General features: G+C 38.0%; 1 protein-coding gene across 3 annotated transcripts in view; it reads right to left on the bottom strand.

Annotated features, from left to right (window-relative positions):
* pcx (pecanex) overlaps window positions 1–25,254 on the bottom strand; it is a 743,348-nt gene that overhangs the window by 17,060 nt on the left and 701,034 nt on the right. For 2 of the 3 annotated variants that reach the window (XM_090376780.1, XM_090376781.1), the window contains 2 exons: window positions 15,428–15,506; window positions 499–773 (listed from right to left, as the gene is read on the bottom strand). In XM_090376780.1, coding sequence (XP_090232906.1) covers window positions 499–773; window positions 15,428–15,506 — 354 coding nt within the window. Of the gene's footprint in view, window positions 1–498; window positions 774–15,427; window positions 15,507–25,254 lie in introns of those variants that run through there. The other variant, XR_016547122.1, reaches the window with a different exon arrangement.

Genomic DNA, 25,254 nt, shown 5'->3' with positions numbered 1-25,254 from the left:
CATAGCAGGAACAACTCAAAGTGTAATTAAAATCCATTAGATTAAGACACAAAGAATTGGAAGAGATGGAACGGCTGTCATCTGATTGGATAGAAAATCAAACAAAAAACAAGTTTGCTTACGACAGAAGCAAAAGCATTAGCAATATTTTATTACGTAATAGTCGTAATAAAATACGTATTTTATTACTATTATTTATTGTGTTTGGTAATGTTTTTGTTACAAATGTGCGTTCAATCTTGGGTGGTCGGCACCTAACCCTATTTTTCCAATAGGACCTGTTGTTTATATTGCATGAGGGTTTCTAGGAACACAACTATCGTGCTATACGAGGACTGACTGTACTGTACTACAGCATGATATACAATCAAAGGGGGGGGGGGAGAGGTGGGGAAGGAAAAGAAAGATAAGGACAGTACATAAGGGAGGACTACACCTGATAAATTATGGTTTTTGAATAAATTAATAAAAGTAATTTTTTATAAATTAATTTCTTACCTCCTCCATAACTCAATCACAAATCTTTTGAATGCTGATAAACTTAATGATCCACCTATGATACTGCATATTTGATCATTAGTTTCTGCATATGATGTTGTCAGAGGAGATACATAAATTGGGTAACCAATAGGTTGATCACAAGAAGAATTTATGATGTTGCGTAATGCCTGCTTGGCATTTTGGATGCTGCCACGTTCAGGATTTCTATTTCTCAAGTACACCAATTCTTGTTGCTGTCCTGCCCATAACCCTCGCACACATTCCCGGTTTATCTGAAATAAAGAAGAACAAAAAATAATAGAAATAATAAAAAAAAAATAGTTCAGTTTTATTAAAATTTTTGTATGTATCTAATTTACTCTAAGATTTATTTCATTGTAATATAAAAATTTTAATAAAAGAATTAAATAATAAAATAAGATAGCACATATAGAGATAAAACTGGAAAACAATAATATTAAAACACCAAAATATGCATTCAGTATCTTAAAAGAATAGCTTGCATACAATTATTTAAAGACAAGGGTAAGTGGTGTGTTTTAAACCTGTATTTGGTGCACACTTGGTGTGCACCAAATACAGGTTTAAAACAATGTGTATTGCTATGGATCACATGGAGGAAAAAAAAAAAAAAAAAAACACTGTATTCAAGTTTCAAGGAAAGGAACGTGAATAACCTTTCTGCATGTATGAGAATAACTTGCTTGGTTTGCACTAAAAGTTTGCAATTTCCTTGAGGAGCTTTTTCTTCTCTTTCTTTTTTCTTTTTTTTTTTAACTTTTAAAGATGCACATATAACTTTCCTCAGCACTTCTAACATATTCTCTAAATAGACCTATTAGAGGCTGTTGCTGGTTCACCAGTCTAGTACAGTTATCCAAAGAGAGCCAACACACAATTCAAAACCTTCACTTCAGTGGCATGCATTAAAAATGTTAATGCTTCCTGTTAAAATGTTAATCCATTTTCACAGGAAGGCATGCAGCTCCCTTTTCAGTACACAAGTTAACGAGATGGCAAGAACAGCCTATTACCACTGAGTACCGAATCTTCTTTTTAAATATTGAATGATCAGCCAATTTTGATGCTTCTAAACAGACAAATTACTCAGAAAGTAACTTATCTGAAGAGCTTGGGATGAATTTATACTTTCCTATGGATATGTTGAGGTTGTTTTGTATCATGGCAAACAAATTAAGAACAAACATTCCAAGCGAGACAACAGAAATGGTAAACCATCTCTACCTCTTGATTAATGAAGAAACTTTTTTGCTGTCCAACAATGGTTAGCACTTTAGTCACCACAAGGAAATTTGAAGATCAGCAGAGGCCTGTGGGAAAACAGCCTCACTGGGGTCACCTTTCCCTATCGAATTCCTCTTTTCTATATCAGATGTCAGAAGTCAAGGAACTCCTCCTCCTTCATGATGTCGAGGCCTGGGTACAGGGCAGCTGACCTGCCTGATTCCTTCCCCAATACCTCAGTAACACGAGTTGTAGCTGTAGTCACTAAGGCATCAGATTATCCTGTTTAGGAAAACTGTAAATAAATCTGTTCCTACAAGAACGCAGCATAACATTTTTTTGGAGAGATCACCTCAAAATGTCTTTAAGGCAAGCTTTACTGGAACAAAAGTCACATATTATAAGCAAGCCTGTCTCTGAGGAGTGCCGAGAGCCACCTCTGAAAGGGCTTCACAACAAATCAGCCAAACTTGAATCCACTAACCAACCTGGCAACAGGCCGAAAGCAAGGTAACCATAATGACTTATAACCTTACCTCATATAAAGTGTAACAGACCAAAACAGATCTTTCTAGTTCCATCCCTTGGTGAGGCAAAACTGTGAAAAGAACTTGGATCATTGAGTATTCTAGAGCCTGATAGTACCTTCCCTATCTGGAGATTCAAGGCAAAGCAGGAATTTTAAAAAAGATGGAAGAAAGCAGGATTAGTCTCACATTAAGTTGCATTCTTCCTAGCTAGAACATTAGAAATTTATTAGGATTTAATTAGGAATAAGAAATTGCTAATTAAAGCAATTTCTTATTCCGTTGGTGAGGTATACACTGAAACAACAGAATTCATGGGATACCCGGTTTCTGGGCAACGCCACGCTGTCACCCCTCTCGCTACTGGACGAACCCACTGCGTGGCAGGTATATAGGTACACTGCATCATTGTATTCACATAGACGGTAATTCCATGTCAGTATGAATAAATGCCGTGAGTTAACCGACTTCGAAAGAGGGATGATAGTGGCTGCCACACACATGGGTCACTCTATCGCAGAGGTGGTACAGATATTGCACTATCCCCATTCAACAGTATCAAGAGGGTATCGGGAATACGCCATTTACAGAATAACATCTCATTGTGGACAGCGCTATAGGCAAAGAAAGGTGGTGGATGAACATGGTCATCGATGTCTGTCTCGCATTGTTTCAGCCAACCAGAGAGCAAAGGTGGTATAAATCACTGCTGACTAAAATGAGGGAGGTGCCAGAAACAATTCCACCAAGACCATCAGGTGATCATTAGCCGCAATAGGTTATGGGAGCCACTGACCCACTAGGTCAGCAGCTCCCATAACCTATTTGGATGATTAGAGATGGGTCTCCTGGTCCGACAAGTCTCGTTTCCAGCTATTTTGGAAAGATAGGAGGTTGCTTATCTGGTGCAAACCACAGGAAGCTATGCACCCATCATGTCAACAAGGAACTGTTCAGGCAGGTGGACGGTCGGTAATGGTCTGGAGCATGTTCAACTGACGCACGTTGGGACCTCTGGTACGTCTAGATGCATCTCTGAATGGTCCAAGTTATGTGTTCATTCGCAGAGAATCTGCATTCCTTCATGGTCATCGTGCACCCACAGGGCAATGGACTCTTCCACCATGACAATGTGCCTCCCCACAGAGCCATGGTGACTAGAACATGGTGTCAAGAGCATTCCACAGATTTTACCACCATGGAATGGCCTCACTGTTCACCGAACATGAACCCTGTGAAGCATTTTTGGGATGCTGTGGAAAGGTACATTCGAGCTTTGGATCGTCCAACCAGGAATGCAATGCAATTATGGACAGCGGTGCAGCAACCACGGATGGAAATATCTATGGAACTCTTTTGTAAACTAGTGGACTCAATGCCTTGCCATGTGACTGCCCTTACCTGGGCAAAAGGTGGCCCTACCCGTTACTAAGTAGGTATCCCATGATTTCTGTCCACTCGGTGTAATTTCTTATTCCGCTGGTGAGGTATAATTTCTTATTCTGCTGGTGCCAACTAAAAACATGTTCTGCTCTAATCAAAGATTTCTTTTGTCTATTTTAGTTAATTTCCAAATTAAATTTTGCTGACCATGTTAGATAGTGAAAAGCTTGGGGGGAGTCACAGACTAAAAGGTTAAAAGTAGCTGCAGGCAGAGGTGAAGATGATTCTTGCACAACTTCTATTAGAATAAGTAGCGACCTGGAGCGAGGGGTGCTGGGGGTTTCAGGGACTGATGGCAGTCATAGTGAAACAGGAAGGAAAATGGGATGTGTTAGGATAACTAAGAATAAGAATAGGTGCATGTATGCTTGCATGTATACCAATGCTAGAAGTATAGTAAATAAATTTGATGAATTTGAAGTGCTGGTCAAGACATCAAAGGCAGATATTGTTGGGATAGCAGAGACGTGGTGTCACACAGATATAAGGAATGCAGAACTGGAATTTGGGGAGTACAATGTGTACAGAAAGGATAGAGAGGATAGGAAGGGAGGAGGTGTTATGCTGTTAATTAAGAAAAACATAGCACCTCCGTAGCCAGGTGGGCAGGAGCAGCAATGCATAGCACATGCTTCTTGATTTAGACCGGGGTTCGAGCCCGTGCCCACCAAATATGGAGGATGCGGAAAGGTCAGGGAATGACCACTGCATATCCCCGGAGCAATATGGCCTTAGTTGTTAATGCTCCTAAAAACCAAACAACAACAACAATAAGAAAGACAAAATCAAAAGAAGTGCATCCAGTTGATATAGATGAACAGTGCAATGTTGAGTCAGTTTGGTGTGAAATAAGCACTGCAAAAGCAAAAATAAGAGTAGAAGTGTATTATAGGCCTAATGACTTGAATGAGTACAGTGAACAATTGTACAGAGAAATAGAGTGGGCTAGTAAATCAGAATGTCTTATAATGGGGGAATTTAACTTCCCAGTTACTGACTGGAACTTGTGGGTTGGTCACTCACACACTAGTAAGACTTTTTTGAATTTATTGGATGATTGTTTTCTGCAGCAGCATGTTCGAGAGGCAACCAGAGAGAGGGTAATACTCTTGATCTGGTTATCAGCAGTGATCACAGTGTACTGATGTGGGATTTACTTAAAGATATAATTACCATCAGGGGTAAAGGAAAGGATTTTTGCTTCTGTACAGCTTTCCTGGAATCCAAGGATATGATATCAAAACTATTTTTTGCATCCAGTTCCTTTGTAACCACATCATAGTATGCAATCAAATTTGTCAGACAAGACTTTCCCTTAACAAACCCATGCTGTGTCTGAATTATTGCTGCAGCCTTGTGTAGATGATCCTGCAATGGCATCGTCAACCAGTGACTCCATTATTTTACCTGGAACAGAACTTAAACTAACTGGTCAATAATTACTTGTGTTGTCCTTTGATCCCCCTTTGTAAATTGAGGATACGTTTGCACATCTCCAGTCAATGGGGACCTCCACTGAGTCCAAGGGTGCTCTCATAATTATGGCAAAGGGTTTGCTTAGTTCCTTTGCTGCCTCCTTTAATATAACTGGATAGATCCCATCCACCACAGGTGCCTTTCTTATGTTTAACTTCTACAATTTCTCCTCCTCTTTGTTCTCAGTTATTAAAAAATCATTTTCTCTGATTCAAACAAGGGTGGCAGGATTGTTAACATTACAGTTTAAAGCTTCTACACAGCAATATATGCTATGGTGATGACAAATGGTGCTACAGCTATTCCCAATACCTGCTCAAATATTCAGTTATGTATGAGCAGTATTGGGAATCATGGTTTATTCAGCAAATACAGCACATTCAACTAATAATTCTTGTCCAATGATCAACAGTTTAATGATGGATAACAAAGTATTTAAGGGCAAAGGTTTTTTGTCTATTTTAGTTAATTTCCAAATTAAATTTTGCTGACCATGTTAGATAGTGAAAAGCTTGGGGGAGTCACAGACTAAAATGCTAACTGTTTGGGCTTTTCTTGGACTTCCATTTCAGTGGCATCTTCATTCGAAACATGTTCGTTTTCTTCGTCACTTTCATGTTTGGAGTGGCTTATTGTAAACCAGTTTTCTTAAGTAGCGGAATGTTTTTTTCTAATTTCCTCTTCATGCAGTCTTTCCATTTTTTTTCTTTGGCGGCATATCTAAAAATTAATTTGGCACTTGTTTTATTTAAATTATAAATCACAATATTCACGATGACCTGTTTATATAGCAATCACAAAAACATTATAACTGGTCGAGATTCAGTTTGCACACAATGCGTGAATTGCGAACTACTATGCATTCGAGCACGCGCTGATGAAGCGATCGCCTGAATGGTCCATTTCAAAGTTACATAGGAGGGAGTATATGATGAGAGCGATAGGAGGGAGTATATGATGAGAGCCTTGTCGATCAATTCGGCCCTGGAAAGATTGTGCAAGGCTCAAGGGGTAGAATTTTTTTCAGCCTGGACTGTACTTGTTAACAGGAGAGATTGCTTCTACAGGGATGGGATACACTTAAATAGAAAGGGTGCAAGAATATTTGCTGATGCTATCGAGGCAGTGTTAGGTGGGTCGGAAAACTGCTAGCTTGGGGGGAGACAAAGACCAATAGATTGACAGTAGCCACTGGCAGAGGTGAAAGAGATTCTTGCACTGCTTCTATTAGAATGAGCAGAAGCCTGAAAAACAAGATGCATGGTATTTCAGAGACTGCTGGGAGCCATTGCGGTACAAGTAAACACATGGGTTGTGTTAGGGTAGCTAAGAATAGAAACAGGTGCAGGTATACTTGCGTGTACACCAATGCTAGGAGTTTAGTAAATAAATTTGATGAATTTGAGGTATTGCTCAAAACATCGAAGGCAGATATTGTTGGGATATCAGAGACGTGGTGTCACACGGATATAAGGGATGCGGAACTGCAATTTGGTGAGTACAACGTCTACAGAAAGGATAGACAGGATAGGAAGGGGGGAGGTGTTATGCTATTAGTTAAGAAACACATAAACACCAAGGGCCAGTAAATCAGAGTGTCTTATAATGGGAGATTTTAATTTCCCAGATATTGACTGGATTTTGGGGGCTGGTTACTCACACACTAGCAGGGCTTTTGTGGATTTATTGGATGATTGTTTTCTACATCAGCATGTTTGGGAGGCAACTAGAGGGAGTAATACTCTTGATTTGATTATCAGCAGTGATTCTTCATGCATTAAGAATCTGCAGATAAATGAACCACTAGGTGGCAGTGATCACAGTGTGCTGAAGTGGGATTTACTCAAAGAGGTAACTACCATTAGGGGTAAAGGGAAGGGTTATTGCTTCTGTAAAGGCGACTACGATGGACTGAGACAGTATTTAAATTCTATACAGTGGGACCAACTGATGATGTTACCAACAGCAAATTCAAAATGGGAAGCATTCAAAGAACTTATCTTGGAAGCTACTAGGCTTTACATACCAACTAAGAAATATTGTTCAAGGTTTAGGCCAAAATGGATGTCAGATGAACTAATGAGGCATATGGCAGAGAAGAAAAATGCATGGGATACATACAAATTAACACATGACACAGAAGCCTATGATAGATACAAGTTGATATGCAACCAAGTTACAAAGGAGGTTAGGCAGGCGAAGGCAGATTACGAGAAATCCTTGGCAAGGGATGCAAAGAAAAACAGCAAAGAGTTCTTTACTTATGTAAACTCTAGAAGGAAGGGGATGAATCAGATTGGTCCACTTGATATTGATGGGTCAAGTGTTGATGATCCTGCTCAGGTAGCTAACAAACTAAATGAATATTTTGCATCGACATTCACACATGAGGAGTTATTCAGCGAGGGGAATGCCAGAGGTGTATTCAACTCTAGCAGTAAGCTACAGAATCTTGAAATAACTGGGAGTAAAGTGGAGGAGAAACTGTTGAAGATAAACACAAGAAAGGCACCCGGGGTGGATGGGATCTATCCAGTTATATTAAAGGAGGCTGCAAAGGAAGTAAGCAAACCCTTAGCCATAATTATGAGAGCTTCCTTGGACTCAGGGGAGGTACCCATAGACTGGAAATGTGCAAATGTGACCCCAATTCACAAAGGAGGATCAAAGGCTGACACAAGTAATTATAGACCTGTGAGCTTAACTTCTATTCCAGGAAAATTAATGGAGGCACTGGTTAAAGAAGCACTGCAGGATCATTTAGACAAGACTTCAGTTATAGCTCAGACACAGCATGGTTTTGTTAAGGGGAAGTCTTGCCTGACCAACTTGATTGGATACTATGATGCAGTCACAAAAGAACTGGATGCAGGGAATAACTTTGATATTATATACTTGGATCTTAGAAAGGCTTTTGATACTGTTGCACATGGAAGACTGCTACACAAATTGGAGCAGTGTGACATTGGAGGCAAATTGCTGCTATGATTAAAGGGGTGGTTGAGGGGGAGAAGACAGAGAGCGGTAATCAATGGACACTGCTCATCGTGGACTGATGTTATTAGTGGAGTCCCTCAGGGCTCAGTGTTGGGTCCATTATTGTTTTCTGTATTTATAAATGATATTGATGATGGTATATCGGGCTTAATGTCCAAGTTTGCAGACGATACAAAGGTTGGCATGGTTGTCAAGGACACTACTGACACTATGCTGCTGCAACAGGATCTGGAAAGGTTGAGCAGATGGGCTGAGAGGTGGCAAATGAAGTTTAACATTGACAAATATAAAGTACTACACATGGGAAACAGCAACCCCAGAGCAACGTATCAACTCTGTGGTACAACACTGACAGTGGTAGAGAATGAAAGGGACTTGGGGGTGGTTGTGCAGGCAGATATGAAGTTCTCTGAGCAGTGCAGATGGGTGCAAGAGTAGCTCATGGAGTATTGTCAATGATATACAGGAATTTTTCCAGCAGGGATAAGGAGGTGATTATTCCATTGTATAAGGCGATGGTCAGGCCACACCGAGAGTACTGTATACAAGTCTGGAGGCCTCATTTCAAGAAGGATGTAGAGCTGCTGGAACGAGTATAGAGAAGGGCAACAAGATTAGTGAATGGAACAAAGGGGTGCTCTTACGAAGAAAGGCTTAAGTTTTGCAAATTACAGTGTCTGGAGACTAGGCACCAGCGAGGTGATCTGATAGAGGTGTATAAAGCCTTGAATGGTTTAAGCATGCTCAATGCTGATGGGATTCTTCCTCTAGCTCAGAAAAATCACCTGAGAGGGCATAAATTCAAATTGAGGAAAGACAGATGTAGGACAGACGTGAGGAAATTTGCCTTTAGCCAGCGGGTGGTTGGTTGGTGGAACAGACTTCCATCCCTTGTGGTGGAGGTTGATAGCCTAAATAAGTTTAAGGCTCAGCTGGACAGGTATTTTGAACGAACAGAGGGGTGAAGTGGAAGTGTTTTTTTTTTTTTTTTTTTTTTTTTTTTGGCTGATGCTGCATAAGCTTGCTTTCTTGCATCAAATGCCTCTACTGATGCTAATGCTAATGCTAAAAGGTTAAAAGTAGCCGCAGGCAGAGGTGAAGATGATTCTTGCACAACTTCTATTAGAATAAGTAGCGACCTGGAGCTAACATGTAGGTTAATAAAATGACTAACATATAGGTTAATATAATGCATCATTTTAACATAGCTATTTACCAAAGTAGTTAAATGAATTAATTAAATTGGCATCGTTTTGGTTATATCTCATATTGTGAATGCCGTCACCAGTTGCCATGGTATGTACTACCTCGAATAAATAACACTTCACCAGCGGAGAACACTATTGTTATTTATTCTCAACAGATACCACCACCCATGGGTGGTGGTATCTGCTGAGAATAAATCGCTGAGATAAAATTTGTCACAAATTTTAATCCAATAAAATTTGTCTGACAAATTTTATTGGATACTATGATGTGGTTACAAAGAAACTGCATGCAAAAAATAATTTTGATAGTATATACTTGGATTTAAGGAAAGCTTTTGACACTGTTGTGCATGGAAGACTACTGTACAAACTGGAGCAGTATGGTATCAAGGATAAGATGTTACAATAGAAAAAAGGGTGGTTGAGTGGGAGAAGACAGAGTGGTAATCAATGGATGCTGCTCTTCATGGACTAATGTTATTAGTGGAACCCCCCAGTGTCGGTGTTGCGTCCACTGTTGTTTTGTATACAGGTAGTTCCTGACTTTGCGAGTTAATTCATTCCCAGCACGTGTTCATAAAGTGAAAACTCGTAAATATTCCCATAGACATAATGTTAAAAATAGGGGTTACGTTCTCAACAATGATAATTAGTTTGTTTAAACAATGATTACTTTATCCAAAGAAATGAAAATGTAGCCTGTAAAATCAAGCAAATTATAATAATAAAGAAATTATTTATGATTTACAAATGTTAAAGAATGTTTATTCTTTATCATCATCATCGACTAAATGCACACTCGTTAATCACTCATTATTGGCTCAACACTCACTGGTTTGTTGCACAAGGTGTCATCTCCTTCAGAAATGCTTCAAGCAGCGCTTGTTTCCAAAATAATCTCTTCTCTTTCTTTATAATTTTCATGATATCATGCATAAGCATTTTTTAATGACATGCACAAATTGCAACTAACTAAGACAATATACGCAAGTGAGATTGCAACTAAGACAATATACGCAAGTGAGATTGCAACTAACACAATTCACACGGAGTAATAAGTGTACAAAGCTTAAAAAAAAAAGGAATGAAGAGAAGATTCTGAAATTTTATTTGTTTTTTATACGACTGAAGATTTCAGTAAAGTGGAAACACATTTGATCATAATAACGTGAAAAACCAAACAAATTTCAGCTATCGGTATTTTTGCATATGCAATAACATCGAGTTTACTACCCGCTTATAACTGATTGCACTAACAGAAAAGCCCAATAAATTGGAAAGTACAAATTGTTTTTATTGTTTTATGGTCGTGACCTCCAGAAATGTGCTTTAGAAAAATATCACAAAGCCATTCAACATTGGTTCTTATAACAGAACATATAATAATGATGAAAATACAGTGCATTTTATTGATTTGAATTGGTAACTAATAACAATTTAGATTATAAAAACGACCTCTTAGAGAGTTATATAGCGAAAATTTCACCTTCTGAGGTCGTGGAACAAATTACCAAAAAACAAGGTGTTATTGGGTTCACATTACGATATTTTCACGATATGATGGTGACTCTGGAACAGATTAATATTGTAAAGTGGGATGCACTGTATTGTATAGCTATGCACGTGGTTTGAAATGTGGTATTTATGAATGTTTAACATTCATTTTTTTGCAATTAATGTTCATATTTTTGATTTTGTTGATAATTGAAAAAAAAAAAAAAAAAAAAAAAAAAAAAAAGACTTGTAAACCTGAGAACTCATAAAGTGGGAACTACTTGTGTTTATCAATGATATTGATGAAGGTACATCAGGCTTAATGTCCAAGTTTGCAGATGATACAAAGGTTGGCAGAGTTGTTAATGATACTAATGGCAGTGTGCTACTGCAACCAAATTTAGAAAATTTGGGCAGTTGGGCTGTGAAGTGGGAACTGAAGTTTAACATTGACAAATGCAAAGTACTGAATATGGATACAAATAACCCCAGAGAAACGTACAAACTGTGTGGTAATACACTTACCACACAGTTTGTACGTTTCTCTGGGGTTATTTGTATCCATATTTGTGGTAGTTTTCTACCACTTAGGGTGGTAGAAAATGAAAAAGATCTGGGAGTAATTGTGCAGTCAGATATGAAGTTTTCTGACAATGCAGACAGGCTGCCAGAGCAGGTCATGGGGTATTATCAATGATATGCAGGAATTTTGCTAGAAAGAAAAAGGAGGTGATTGTCCCTTTGTATAAGGCAATAGTCAGGCCACACCTTGAGTACTGTATTCAGGACTGGGGGCCTCATTTTAGGAAGGATGTAGAATTGCTTGAGTGTGTGTACAGAGAAGGGCAACAAGATTGGGCTGTGAAGGGGAATGAAGGGGGGTCCTCTTACCAAGAAAGGCTTAAGTTCTGTATTTTGCAGGGGCTGGAGACTAGGTACTTGCCAGATGATCCGATTGAGGTGTATAAGGCCTTGAATGAGTTGAGCTTGCTGAATTCTGATGGGATCCTTCCGCTTGCTCAGATTACAAACGTGAGGGAGGGGGGGGGGGGCATAAATCAAATCGAGGAAAGACAGTTGTAGAATAGAAGTGTGGAAATTTGCCTTTAGCCAGCGGGTGGTTAATTGCTGGAACAAACTTCCATCTGTTGTTGTGGAAGTTGATAGTTTAAATAAATTCAAGAAGGAACTGGACAAACGTTTAGACGGATTGGATTTGTGAAATTGTTTTTTTTTTTTTTTTTTGGCTGATGCTACACTTGCTTTCTTGCATCACATGCCTCCATTACTACTACTATTTTGAATGCCTTTGTGAAATTTTTCTAAAGTACATTTCTCGAGTTCACGACCATAAAACAATAAAAACAAACAATTTGCACTTTCTGGTTTACTGGGCTTTTCTGTTAGTGCAATCAATTATAAACAGGTAGTAAACTTGATGTTACTGTTTGCGAAAATACCGAAAACTGGAATTCCGTGGGTTTTTATGTTATTGGAGTAGTATGGTAACAAGGATAAGTTGTTACAATGGACAAAAGGGTGATTGAGTGGGAGAAGACAGGAGTGGCAATCAATGGATGGTGAGATGTGTTTTCCCTTCACTGAAATCTTCAATAATATAAAAAACATAAATTTTCAGAGTTTTCTCTTCATTCCTTAATCCAAGATTGGTTTTTGCATAACTTTGTACCTGAAGTAAAACAATATTGTGAAGATAAAAATGTTCCTTTTCAGGTGATTCTGATTTTAGATAATGCACCGGGCCACCCACCATTTCTGCAACATCACTAAATACGACACCACTTTTGCAGCCAATGGACCAGAGCATTATTTAAATGTTTAAAGTACATTATCTTCGGGAGACATTTGACATGTTAATTAATGCAACAGATAAAGAGGGAGGTTCAACTCTTAAAGAATTCCAAATTTTAGATGCAATTAAAATAATACAACGAACCTGGGACAAAATTATAGAGAAGAACATGAAGGGTGTTTGGAATAAACTGTCCTCAGTTTATTGATAATTTTGAAGGATCAAGAACCAGCAGAGATCGTACAAAATGAAACAGAAGCAGTCGTTACTATTGCTAACCAATTTCAGCTTGATGTTTCTTCAACTGATGTCACTCATCTGCTTCAAGCACATAATGGAGAACTCACAAATGAAAACCTCTTTGAAACAGCAAAACGTGAAGAAGCTGAGGAGGAAGAAGAAGATTTAACAGCTGAAACTGCTGTTCATTCCTTCACTCTCAAGGGGCTAGTTGAAGCTTTTCGACAGAGGAAAAGCAATTAAGATTTTCGAGTCACAAGATTAAAATTTGGAGCGTACTAGGAAAGTTGCTACAGATTTAAAAAATGCTTTTGCATGCTATCCTGAAATTAATAAAGAAAAGAGAAAACTATCTTTGAAACAAACACCTCTTGATGCATTTCTGTAGAAGACTCCTTGTTTTTCCAACAAATCAATGAGTGCCGAGCCAACAATGAGTGATCAACGAGTGTGTATTTAGTCAATGATGATGATGAAGAATAAACATTCTTTAACATTTGTAAGTCATAAATAATTTATTTTTATTATAATTTGCTTGATTTTACAAGCTATGTTTTTATTTCTTTGGATAAATCAATCATTGTTTAAGCATAAACTAATTAGCTAACTAATTTCATTGTTGAGGGTAACCCCTGATTTTAACATTATGTCTATGGGAAATAAATTCCCGCTTTACGAGTTTTCACTTTACAAGCGTGCGCTAGGAACGAATTAACTCATAAGGTTGGGAAGTACTTGCATAACGAAACACTTATCAGAAGGTTGGTATTTTATCTGCATTATACACTATTCCTTATTTATCAATGCAATGAATTTTTTTAATAAGAAAGATCTCATTTTTTAATTTTTTTTCGTTAATGAAAAAGAGGATATCACAATAATTAGCATCTTAAAAATTTTAAATATATCACTAAGAACAGTTTAATGCCACTGATAACTTTTCTTGACAAATATATTGCTCACTGGCTGCAATAGTGGCACAACTCAAAATTCTTAATTTTTGAGTAAATACAACTAATGAGATTGGGATAGTGGACTCTACATTTATGCAATAAAAAGTTTGTTCAATATTTCTTCGCACAAGTGTCATTATGCCATTTGAGCTTTTATTGCATTGAAAAGCGTCAACAGTGGCACTTCTTCAGTGTGTTCCCAACCTTGGGACTATATGGGGCATGGTCTTTGTGCAACAGTGACCCTTTTCGAGTTGTCCAAGTATTGTAGTGTAATGCAACATTCTTGTTTTTAATATCAGTTGGCATTATTTTAATTGAGCCGCTATTGTACACAAAATTATTATAACAACCGATTTGTATGCTGTGGCGAACTTGCGAATCAAAACCATTACACACAAATTTCTTGTTGTAAATCATATGCAAAACGAGGGTGACTGTGCACACTCATTAATATAGAAAAATATTAAAAGATCACTAAAGTCTGGTCCTGTATTTGTCCCATCACAATATGTTACATTATCTAGAACTTCCAGAAGGACAAGAAACCCTTTCAAGGTGACAGAGATGAAACATTACAATTTTTACAATCTGAAAGATTTAACTTGACGAACTTCTGTGAAATTTAATGAAAATACTGATGAAGTTCAACTTCAACGACATTGCTATCTTTAAAGTAGAAAAGCAGCATTTAGACTCTTTCTTTTATAAAACATCATACAAACAGGGCAATTATAAATCAGTAAATATTAAAGCTAGTAAAACAAGAAACCTTTCGGGTCATTTGCAGATTTCAAATTGAAAAAAGCCTACAGGAGTTCCATTCCAATTTTGAAAAAGAAGCACAGTGACCTCCAATATTTGTTGAACAATAACACAATTCCCAAATGCCATGCCAGTTTTCATAACAGTCTAAAAGATAATTTGCGGAATGATTAAATTTTTCTAAAAATGATAATGCTTCCAAATTTTTGCTTGTTTGTACACCAATAATTTCATACTAACTTCTTGTCCTTATTTATGCTTTACCACAGTTATGTTCTCAAAGATTAAAATGTAGTTCATACATGTTCCTGAGTTTATGAATATAATATTTAATGTTTTTTTTTTATTCTTCATCCTTTCGATCTTTAGGAGAATCAAGTCACAAATTTTGAGTGTTTGCTGGTGCAATAGTGGCATAATTCAAAAAAAGGTATGTGGGGGGGGATTTTCGAAATTCTGGTTACCCACAAGGGAATGTTGATCAAGCCAGCCTAATTTTGGGTACCACTGGGTATGATGAGATGAATCACAATGAATTTCAACAATCACATAATTTCTTCAATTCTAAAGAAACTAATTTTTAAAGCCAAAATTTTTTTAATTGATTATCTCAGAATTACGATTTTCGAGTTATGCCACTATTGCAGCTATTGAGTGATATAACAGCCATAATGGTTTTCAAACATGCATAGAAAAACTGGCAAAAATATCAATTTTTCTATACTCTTTTGGAATATTATAAGTTAACACATCAGAAAAAGTTACCTTGATTACTCGAAAACTCAAGAATCGTTTGTTGAGCATGATAATTTTGTATTCATCTGAGCCATCATCAAAGACATGTCTGAGGAAACATATAGAAAAAAGTTAATTAAAATTAGATTTTATATTCTATTTCTCATAAAAATAGCTATCCCATAAAAATAAATTTACTAGCATGTTAGTTGTAATTTCAATAAGAAACATCAATTTAACTTTTTATGCTAATTCAGAGAATATTTATTCAGAGAATATGTGACTGGATAATTTCTAAAAATGTTCTGTATGTAATATATTCTTTAAAACTGGAATTTGTGATACATAAATTCATTTTTATGATAAACCATCCTTCAAAAAGTGATAAGCCCATTTTTATTAGGCAGTATATAGCTCCCTCATTTATATATAAAGATTGTAAAATCTATTTGAGTACCAAAAAAGCATGGATTATTGAACCATCTACTTCAATGTGGAATAGTCCTTTTATAATTCAATTGATTTGAGATTAAAAAATGTGATGTTGGAGAACTTTGAACTGCTGGGAATGGATAAGTTTTTGAATTTTTTTCTCTTTTCTTGACCTAATTAGCATATTAAATCATATTTTATAAATGGACTTATAGTCCTAGTCACATCTGTTAGTATATTTTTAAATTTAGCTACAGATTTTGTAAGTCGTGACTTAATATACCTAGAACCTTTATATTGGTGATTTCGAGCGAATATCGTATCGAATAACTTGTACTGTAGTGTGTGTGGTAGAGGAATCTAGTGTTAACAGATAATTTTGTTATAAATACTTCCAAATTTATATATGTAATTGTATAGCATAATATGTATGCTGTAAACTTGATAACGTAATATGTATTACTGCTTCATAATCAGTGCATGGTGTTATTATGCTTTTAAGTATAATAGTTTAGTGTAGTATTTTCAATTAAATTGAATTTGAAAGAAAATCACCTCATGAGCTACAAAGCAAAGGGTTCAAAGTAGTGGGAGTATTGGGGCTCAGAGAGAGCTCAGTGGGGGAGGAACAGGCGATTATCCTCTGAATCATGGCTTTAAGAAATGTATGTTTGATGTTTGCAGATCTATCTGGAATGGGACATGATACAACCAAGGAGGTTGTTTGATGTAAAGAGTGTGAGGATATTAGGCACCAACTCGGCATTGTAATGGGAGTTTATGAGTTTGTTTGTTTGTTATTTGGTTTTTAGGAGCATTAGCAACTAAGGCCATATTGCTCCGGGATATGCAGTGGTCATTCCCTGACCTTTCCGCATCCTCCATATTTGGTGGTGACGGGCTCGAACCCCGGTCTAATCAAGAACTGTGTGTTACGCACTGCTGCTCCTTCCCACCTGGCTACAGAGGCGCCTGGAGTTTATGAGAGTTTGAAGAACAGGGTAGATGACCTCAAAGGATTTAAACTAGGAGTCCATCAAGCTCTCAGCTGCCCACCTCAATGCCAGAGCTTGCACTTGAGCAAGCTCTGGCTCAGACAACACAGTGGAAACTCACAGTCCCCCCACTCCAAGGCACAAAGCACTGGTCCCACAGGAACCTGTGGGACCAGTGCTTAGCTCTGCCTTCAGCCGTTGAATTTCTTTTTCTTCTTTCCACCTCTGGTATGCTCGTGAATAGGCTGGATGTTCTCCCTCACAGTTAATGCTGTTGTTTCGTGGTCCTTTGCACCACATCGAGCGCATGCAAGGACTCCACGGCAGGCCATTTGAGAATGGCCATACTTCTGGCATTTAAAACACCGTAAAGGGTTCGGAACATATGGACGCACTGAGCAGTTGACATAGCCAGCTTTAATCTCATCAGGAGGTTTGGGCGAGTTAAAAGTCAGGATAATGCTCCTGGTTTTAACAAGTTTCCCATCCCTACGTGCATTTATTCTCTTAACGGCAGTTACTCCCTGTGGTTTCAATTCTAAGCAGATTTCCTCCTCGGTTACGTCGAGAAGGTCCCATTCCGAAATGACACCTCTCGATGAATTGAGTGTTCTATGTGGTGTCACTGTTATGGGTACTCCTCCGATTGATGTTGCACGGAGTAGCTGCTCAGACTGCCTGTCAGTTTTGGTTTCAATTAAGAGGTCCCCAGAACGGAGCCTCTTAACTGATTTGGGTGACCCTGCTAACCCATCTAACCCTTTCTGTATGAAGAAGGGTGACATTTTGCCAATCGGTTTTTCAGTGATGGAATGTATGATCAGAAATCTTGGAACAGGCTCTGATGGTATTTCTGTTCGCTGCCTCTTTGTAGCAATAATGCTATCTGGATCTTTATCTATGTTTTCAGATAGGGACCGGGTTCATGCCCCCGAAGAAGTTAATTAATCAGGATTCATGAAGTTTTTTATATGGTTCAGTGCCCGGGCTCCCCACCCACCACGGAGCCCAAAGGGACGCCCACTACCTGGCATGCAATAAATGCGCTCGGGAGTGGGATGCCAGGGCTACTCAGACACTATACCCACCAGCCTGAATCCTGTCCCTTGGACCGTGAGGGTAGGGGCATGGCATTGACATGGTTGACCCTCGCAGGCGAGCCCACTAGCCGATTGATCCTAGCCGGGCCTTCCAGGATCTCCCGTCTTGTCGAAGCAGGGGTCAAAGTGGTGTATTGAAGCTGGGCCCCTCAACCACTAGGATCCCCCTTTCCAAATTTCCACGGGTCGCAGCACATGGCAAACATGCCGGATTCCATTGATGTAAGCCTAGAACCTGGGCGTTGGATCCCAGTGATGCTGCTGGACTTCCAGACTAGCATCACTGGGAGGTCCCCTCACCACGTACAGGTGCCCACGTTGAGGGGCAGGAAAGTGGAAGAGAAATTGTTGAAGTTAAAGATAAAAAAGGCAATGAGGCAGATGAGATCTATCCAGTTATAAAGGAGGCAAAAAAAAGGGCAAGCAAACCTTTAGCCATAATTATGAGAGCATCTTTGGATTCGGGGAGGATCCATATACTGGAGATGTGTGAATGAATCCTCAATTCATAAAGAGAGAGAGATCAAAGGGTGACATGAGTAATTACAGACCTGTTAGTTCTGTTTCTGTTCTACAGAAAATAATGGAGTCACTGCTTAAAGAAGTAATACAAGATCATCTAGACAGGATTGCAGTTATACTGCAATCACGGCATGGATTTGTTAAGGGCACAATCTTCAATCTTGTCTGACCGGTCTGACTGGATAATATGATGCAGTAACAAAGGTACTAGATATAAAAATAATTTTGACATGATTTACATAGATTTCAGAAAAGCTTATGACCACTGTTCCATATAAAAGACTGCTGTATAAATTTTAGCAGTGTGGCAGGTTACTGTTGTGGATAAAGGGTTGGTTGAGTGGGAGGAGATAAAGTGGTTGGTTATCAACTGGCACTGCTCTTCAATTGTACTAGTGTTTGGTCCAGTATTCTTTTCTATATTTATTACTGTTACTGATGAAGGCAGATCAGGCTTAACGTAAAACAATGTAAAATGTGTATAAGTTTGCAGATGATGGTTAATGAAATTAATAAGGGTATGCAAGATCTGTAAAATTTAGGCAGATGAGCTGAGAAGTTTTAACAATGACAAATGTGAGGTACTACATATAGGTTACAGTAAACCAAGTAGATTATTCTTGGATTACTGTAACCTGTATTTTGTAACCCTGGATTACTTTTTCATTGTCTACTACCTTGGTATGGGCAATGAAAAAGATCTGGGAGTAATTCTACTTCCAGATATGAAATTCACTGAGCACTGCAGATAGTCTGCCAGGAAAGCTTATTGGAGTTTTGTCAATGATATACAAGAGGTTTACTAGCAGGAATATGGGGGTGTAATCCCATTGTGTAAGACAATGGTTAGGCCACAACTTGAGCACTCAATACAAGTCTAGAATCCTCAATTTAGGAAAATGTTGGATCTGTTGGAAAAAACAGTGCTCTTACCAAGAAAGGTTTCAGATCTTCAAATTGCAGTGTTTCAAGACTAGGCACCTGCAAGGAGATCTGATGAGGTGTTTAAGGCTTTGAATAGATTAAGTAAGCTTAATCTTACTTACTTACTCTTGCTTGTCTACAAACATTAGAAGGCATAAATTCAAATTGAGGAAGGATGACTATTGGATAGATTTTTGGAACTTTTCTTTCAGCTAGCATATATTTGATTGCTGGAACAAGCTGTAATCTTGTGTTGTAGAAATGGATGGTTGTGAAATTTGAATAAGTTCAGGAATTATGAGATAAACTAGTAGAAGAGTTGGAGAGGAGATATGGGATTTTTTCTTCTTATTATTTTTTTATTTTTGGCTGTTGCTGCATATGCTTCCTCACACCATTTGCCACAACATTATACTGAATATACTGCCTACTATAAAAAAAATTAAAATAAATAATAATAAGATAAAAAGCTTGTTTCTATACAGGATTGTGATTATCATTATTATTATCATATCATGGCTGCATCACATCGTTCATATTTCATGGTTCCAATCTAATGTCAGGTATTAGCATTAGTAGAGGCAAACTTCTGCACATGTATCCTACATCCGTCTCAATTTGAATTTATGCCCTCTCAGGTGATTATTCTGAGCAAGAGGAAGAACTCCATCAGCACTGAGCATGCTCAAACCATTCAAGGCTTTATACACCTCAATCAGATCACCTCACAGGTGCCTAGTCTCCAGACACTGTAATTTACAAAATTTAAGCCTTTCTTCATAAGAGCAACCCTTGTTCCATTCACTAATCTTGTTGCTCTTCTCTGTACTCGTTCCAACAGCTCTACATCCTTCTTAAAATGAGGCCTCCAGACCTGTATACAGTACTCAAGGTGTGGCCTGACCATTGCCTTATACAAGGGGATAATCACCTCCTTATCCCTGCTAAAAAAATTCCTGTATATCATTGACAAGACACCATGAACTACTCTTGCAGACCGTCTGCACTGCTCAGAAAACTTCATATCTGCCTGCACAATTACCTCTAGGTCCTTTTCGTTCTCTACCACTGTCAGTGTAGTACCACAGAGTTGATACATCACTCTGGGGTTACTGCTTCCCATATGTAGTACTGTATATAATAATAATAAATAAATTTTCTGTTTATACTCCGGGATGACCAAACGGTCAGAGGAGTTTGCATGACAGATTGAATACAAGAAACAGCACCGTATTCAATAGTCATGGGTTTGAACCCCGGTCACTCAAGGCACGTGTACTTAGGCACCCGCGCGCCTGACCACTAGGCCACGGCGGCCTACTATATTGCACCTCCGTAGCCGGGTGGGCAGGAGCAGCAGTGCACAGCACACGCTTCTTGATTAGACCGGGGTTCGAGCCCGTGACCACCAAATACGGAGGATGCGGAAAGGTCAGGGAATGACCACCGCATATTCCTGGAGCAATATGGCCTTAGTTGCTAATGCTCCTAAAAATCAAATAACAAACAAACAAACCTACTATATTATGATATCAAGTTTAAATTGTATGTATTACACAATCCAATATACGCTAGTCCCAGGGCAAGGATCACAATTAGATTGTGATTCTTGTGAGCTATAAAGTGCTATTAGTGATAAGATATACAATAGATATACAATGACTATTGTATATTTTTACTGTTTTTAGTGCAGAAAATTATAAGGAAGCAGTCAGATACAATTGCCAAGACTCCTGCCTCTATGTGGCCTGGGGTGGGTGGCCAGGCACGTCCTGGTCGGCGAAGTGGAGTCAGAACTAGATTTGGACAGTGAGAATTATAAGGATAAGTGGACACTATAAGTGTGTACGAATAAACGTTTTGAGTATAGTAGACAATTTGCAATTGTCTGGACTGTTGTGAATTTCAGTGTTTTGGTAGAATTTTAAAAGTTTTACTGTATTATTTTTGTAGGTGTGGTCTAGTAATAATTACTATATACGCACCTGACTGCTTAGGAATTTAGTAATCAGTGTTTGTTTTTTGGGACAGGAGCATTTCCTGGAGCAGATTGGTCCTGGAGCGAATCCAGCTAGTTAAATATTTAGATTGCTAAGTTTGATTGCTTAGTATTAAAATCTTATTGTTTGAGTTATTATGACTCATAGAAGGAGTGAGGAGTCCTCATCTGAGGAGGATTTGCTGGCGATGGATGATGAAGAGTTGGAGGAGATGAGGTTTCAAGAACAGTTAAAGACGGCAGTTGGTAGTTTAGAGAGAGAGAGAATAGAAAGTGAAGAAAAAAGGGAAGGTAGAGAAGAGAATAAGGAAAGAAGGGCACAGAAAAGGGTAAGAGTAGAAGATGAAGAGATAGATAATGGAGATAGTGAACATATGGGTATAGGAAAAGATATTTGGGAGGAGTTTATGGAAATAAGACAAGTAAGGACTAGGCTCCAAAAATTTCTATTTTGTGATGCAAATAAAGTAACTAGAGCTGCCATGAACAAGATTCTTTCGATGTGGGATACGTTGGAAGATAGGGCAATTAGATTGTTTGTGGCAAATCTTGTAATGGTATCTAGAGTAAAAGACTGTAGACAGTTAATTCAGGATCAAGAACAACGATTTGAAAGTTATGCTTCTGTATTACAGAAGGGAAGAGAAAAAGTGAAGGAAGTTAAAAAGGGATGTGAAACTATAGTGGCCTTCATTAAGGTGAATACAGATAAATATACTACTAGTGAACAAGTTGAAGCAGTGGTGAATGAGGATATAAGACTTGAATGAAGAAAGTTAAAGTAAAAAGAACAAGAAAGATTAGAGATAAAGGAATATTAGTTGAAGTTGATTCTATGAGTGATCTATGTGAATTACAGAATAATAAGAGGTTGGAAGAGTCTGGTCTTAAAGTCGAAGTTCCAAAGAAACTTGGTTTAAAGATAATAGTATATGATGTCAATAAGGATATACAGAAGGAACAGTTTATGCAAGAACTTTGGGATAGAAATTTGTTTGATCATGGATATAGTTTGGAAAGGGTTAAAAATGAAGCGATTGTGAGATCTATTTCTTCAAGTAAGTAAGGAAGGAAGTAATTGGATTTTGGAAGTGTCCAAGGAGTTGAGAGATATATTAATAAATAAAGGAAGAGTCTACTGCCAGTGGACCTCATTTCAGGTGAAGGATATTGTCCTCATTCCAAAATGTTTTAAATGTTTATCTTTTGGCCATGTGGCTTATCAGTGTAAGGGGAAGACCACGTGTGGACATTGTGGAGAAGAGGGACACATTTTTAAAGATTGTAAAAAGAAAAATGAAAGTGCTGTATGTATTAATTGTAAGCGAAAAAATAGGGATTTTTGCCATTCAATTAGAAGCAAGGAATGCAGTGAATATAAGAAGTATTATGAACAATATAGGACTAGATTAGATTATGGATAGGAGAGAAATAAAAATGAAAAAGCTAAAGGTACTGCAAGTGAATGGGCAAAGATCCTATAATGTTGTATTGCAGTTGAGTCATCGGATGGACAAAAAAAAGACTATGATGTCCTCCTTCTTCAGGAGCCATACGTGGTTGTGAACCTTGTTAAAGGTTATAAAAATAACTGATAAAATTGTGCAGTCTGGAGTAAACAGTCAAGCTGCTGTCATAGTGAGAAATGTAGACTGTGTGGTAACACAAATTGATGAGTTGTGTTTTACTCATGGAGTTTGTGCTAAGATCTTGAGTGAGATTGGTACCGTATATATGGTAAGTGTGTACTGCCAGTTCCGTGATGAACTGCAGCCTTATTTAAACTATATTGAAAAAGTGGTAGATGTATTACAAGGAAAGAAAATTGTAATTGGTATTGATTCAAATGCAAGTTCAACAACTTGGGGAAGTCGCAAGACTGATATTAGAGGAAATCAATTAGAAGAAATGTTGATAAGTCAGAGACTTAATATTGTAAATGAGCTGGGCCAGTACTATACAAGGTACCTTCAGTACTATACAAAGAGAATCTAATATAGATTTAACATTAACAACAGAAGCCTTGTGGAATAAGATATGGTGTTGGAGGGTTAGGGAGGACTGGACTATCAGCGATCATAGATGTATCGGTTTCAAGATAAGAGATGAGAGGGTAGAATGTAATACAGGGTTTGAAAAGAGGTTTGCAGCGAGTTCTGCGAACTGGCAGTGTTTTGAAGAAGAGATTACAAAAAGACTTAGAGATAACAGACAAGAAATAGATAGCAGCCTGGCTGGAGAGAGGGCTGAGAAAATAGTTAGTATTTTTTATGAAAGTTGCTGCAGGTCTATGAGGAGGAAGAGCACAAAATTAAAAAGGGTTGTTCCTTGGTGGAATGGGATATTAGCGGAAATGAGGAGGAGAGTGAACAGGGCTAGGAGGAATTTCCAGAGGGTACGGAGAAGAGGAATAAGTGAACAAATGGAGGATTTAAAGAGGCAATACCAACAAATGAGATGGGAATATGTTGGTAGAATTCAAAAAGAGAAATGAGAAGCATGGGGAAACTATGTAGAAGAGGAAATGAATAAGAATGTATGGGGATTACCATACAAATTATTATTTGATAGAATGAAAGTTGATCAAGTTTATAGTACTATTAAAATAGAAAATCAGTACAAGGGACTGGGAGTCCTCCATGAGTGGTTTGCTCTCCTCATTGTTTCCTATAGATCAAATAAGTTTGGATAGTAGAGAACAAAGACAAATCAGGAAATTAAATGATGAATATGTGGGGGAGCAGGCAATTGAAAGTTTAATTACGGAGGAAGAATTGAAGATAGTATTGGAGAAAGTTAAGACAAAGCACCAGGCAAAGATGGATTGCTACCCGAAGTGATAAAGAAGTTTGGTTTGAAATTTGGAAAGGAATTGGTAGAGTCATATAATGTGTGCTTAAATGAGAAAATCTTTCCTAGTTGTTGGAAGGAGGCATACATTAGAATATTATTAAAGAATGGAGAAAAAGGGAGGATGGATCCTGGATCATATAGACTAGTGGCATTATTGCCAGTTATCGCAAAGGTTTTTGAAAGAGTGTTGATGAATAGATTGGAGGGATATTACGAGAATAGTGGAATGGGCAGCCCTAGGCAGTTTGGCTTTCGGAGTGGCAAATCTACTGAAGATGCTGTGATTAAAATGGTGTCATATGTACAAGAGACTTCAGAAAATTATGTGGTGGCCAAGCTTTCTAGCAAGAATGAGAAAAATGAAGTGCACTGGGCAGTTCTATGGAGTTTAAAAAAGATTATTTTAAAGATAGGAAAGTTACAATTGTAAGAAAATATGGGAAAGATACTTAGAAAGTAACAAGAGGTGCTCCACAAGGTTCAATCATAGGTCCCTATAGTTGGAATATTGTATTGGATGAGCTACTGGTTCAGGAGTGGGTAGGATGTGAACTGGTAGCACATGCTGATGATTTGTTAATAATGGTGGTGGGAAAGTAGAAAAGAATTGGAGGAGAGAATTAAGATGGCTATGGGACAAGTGGAGAAATGGGCTGAGGTCCATAAAATGGAGATACCAATGAAAAAAACTCACATGGTTCTGCTCAAAGGGAAGCTCAGTGAAAGAAGAAGGCCAACTGAAAAAATATTTGGTACAACGATAGCATATGCCCCCCTGGTCAAGTACCTAGGAGTTATGTGGATGAAAGGATGTTCTTTTTGCCTCATGTGCAGAAATTAAGAGATAAAGCGAGGATGATTTATTTAAAAATTAGGAAAGTCACAAGGGTAGAATGGGGAGTGAAAGGTAAGTCCTTAGACCTCCTCTATAAATGTATATTTCTACCGATTGTGACACATGCATGTGGGGCTTGGGGTCATAGAGTGACTAATAGCCATATTAAAAGAAGTCTTATTTCAACACAGAGATTT

This window comes from Mastigoproctus giganteus, chromosome 6, assembly GCF_048544385.1.
Source record: "Mastigoproctus giganteus isolate SK-2022 chromosome 6, ASM4854438v1, whole genome shotgun sequence".
Lineage (NCBI taxonomy): Eukaryota > Metazoa > Arthropoda > Arachnida > Uropygi > Thelyphonidae > Mastigoproctus > Mastigoproctus giganteus.
Note: the sequence above shows the minus strand (reverse complement) of the source record. Positions and strands in the feature narration are given on the sequence as shown.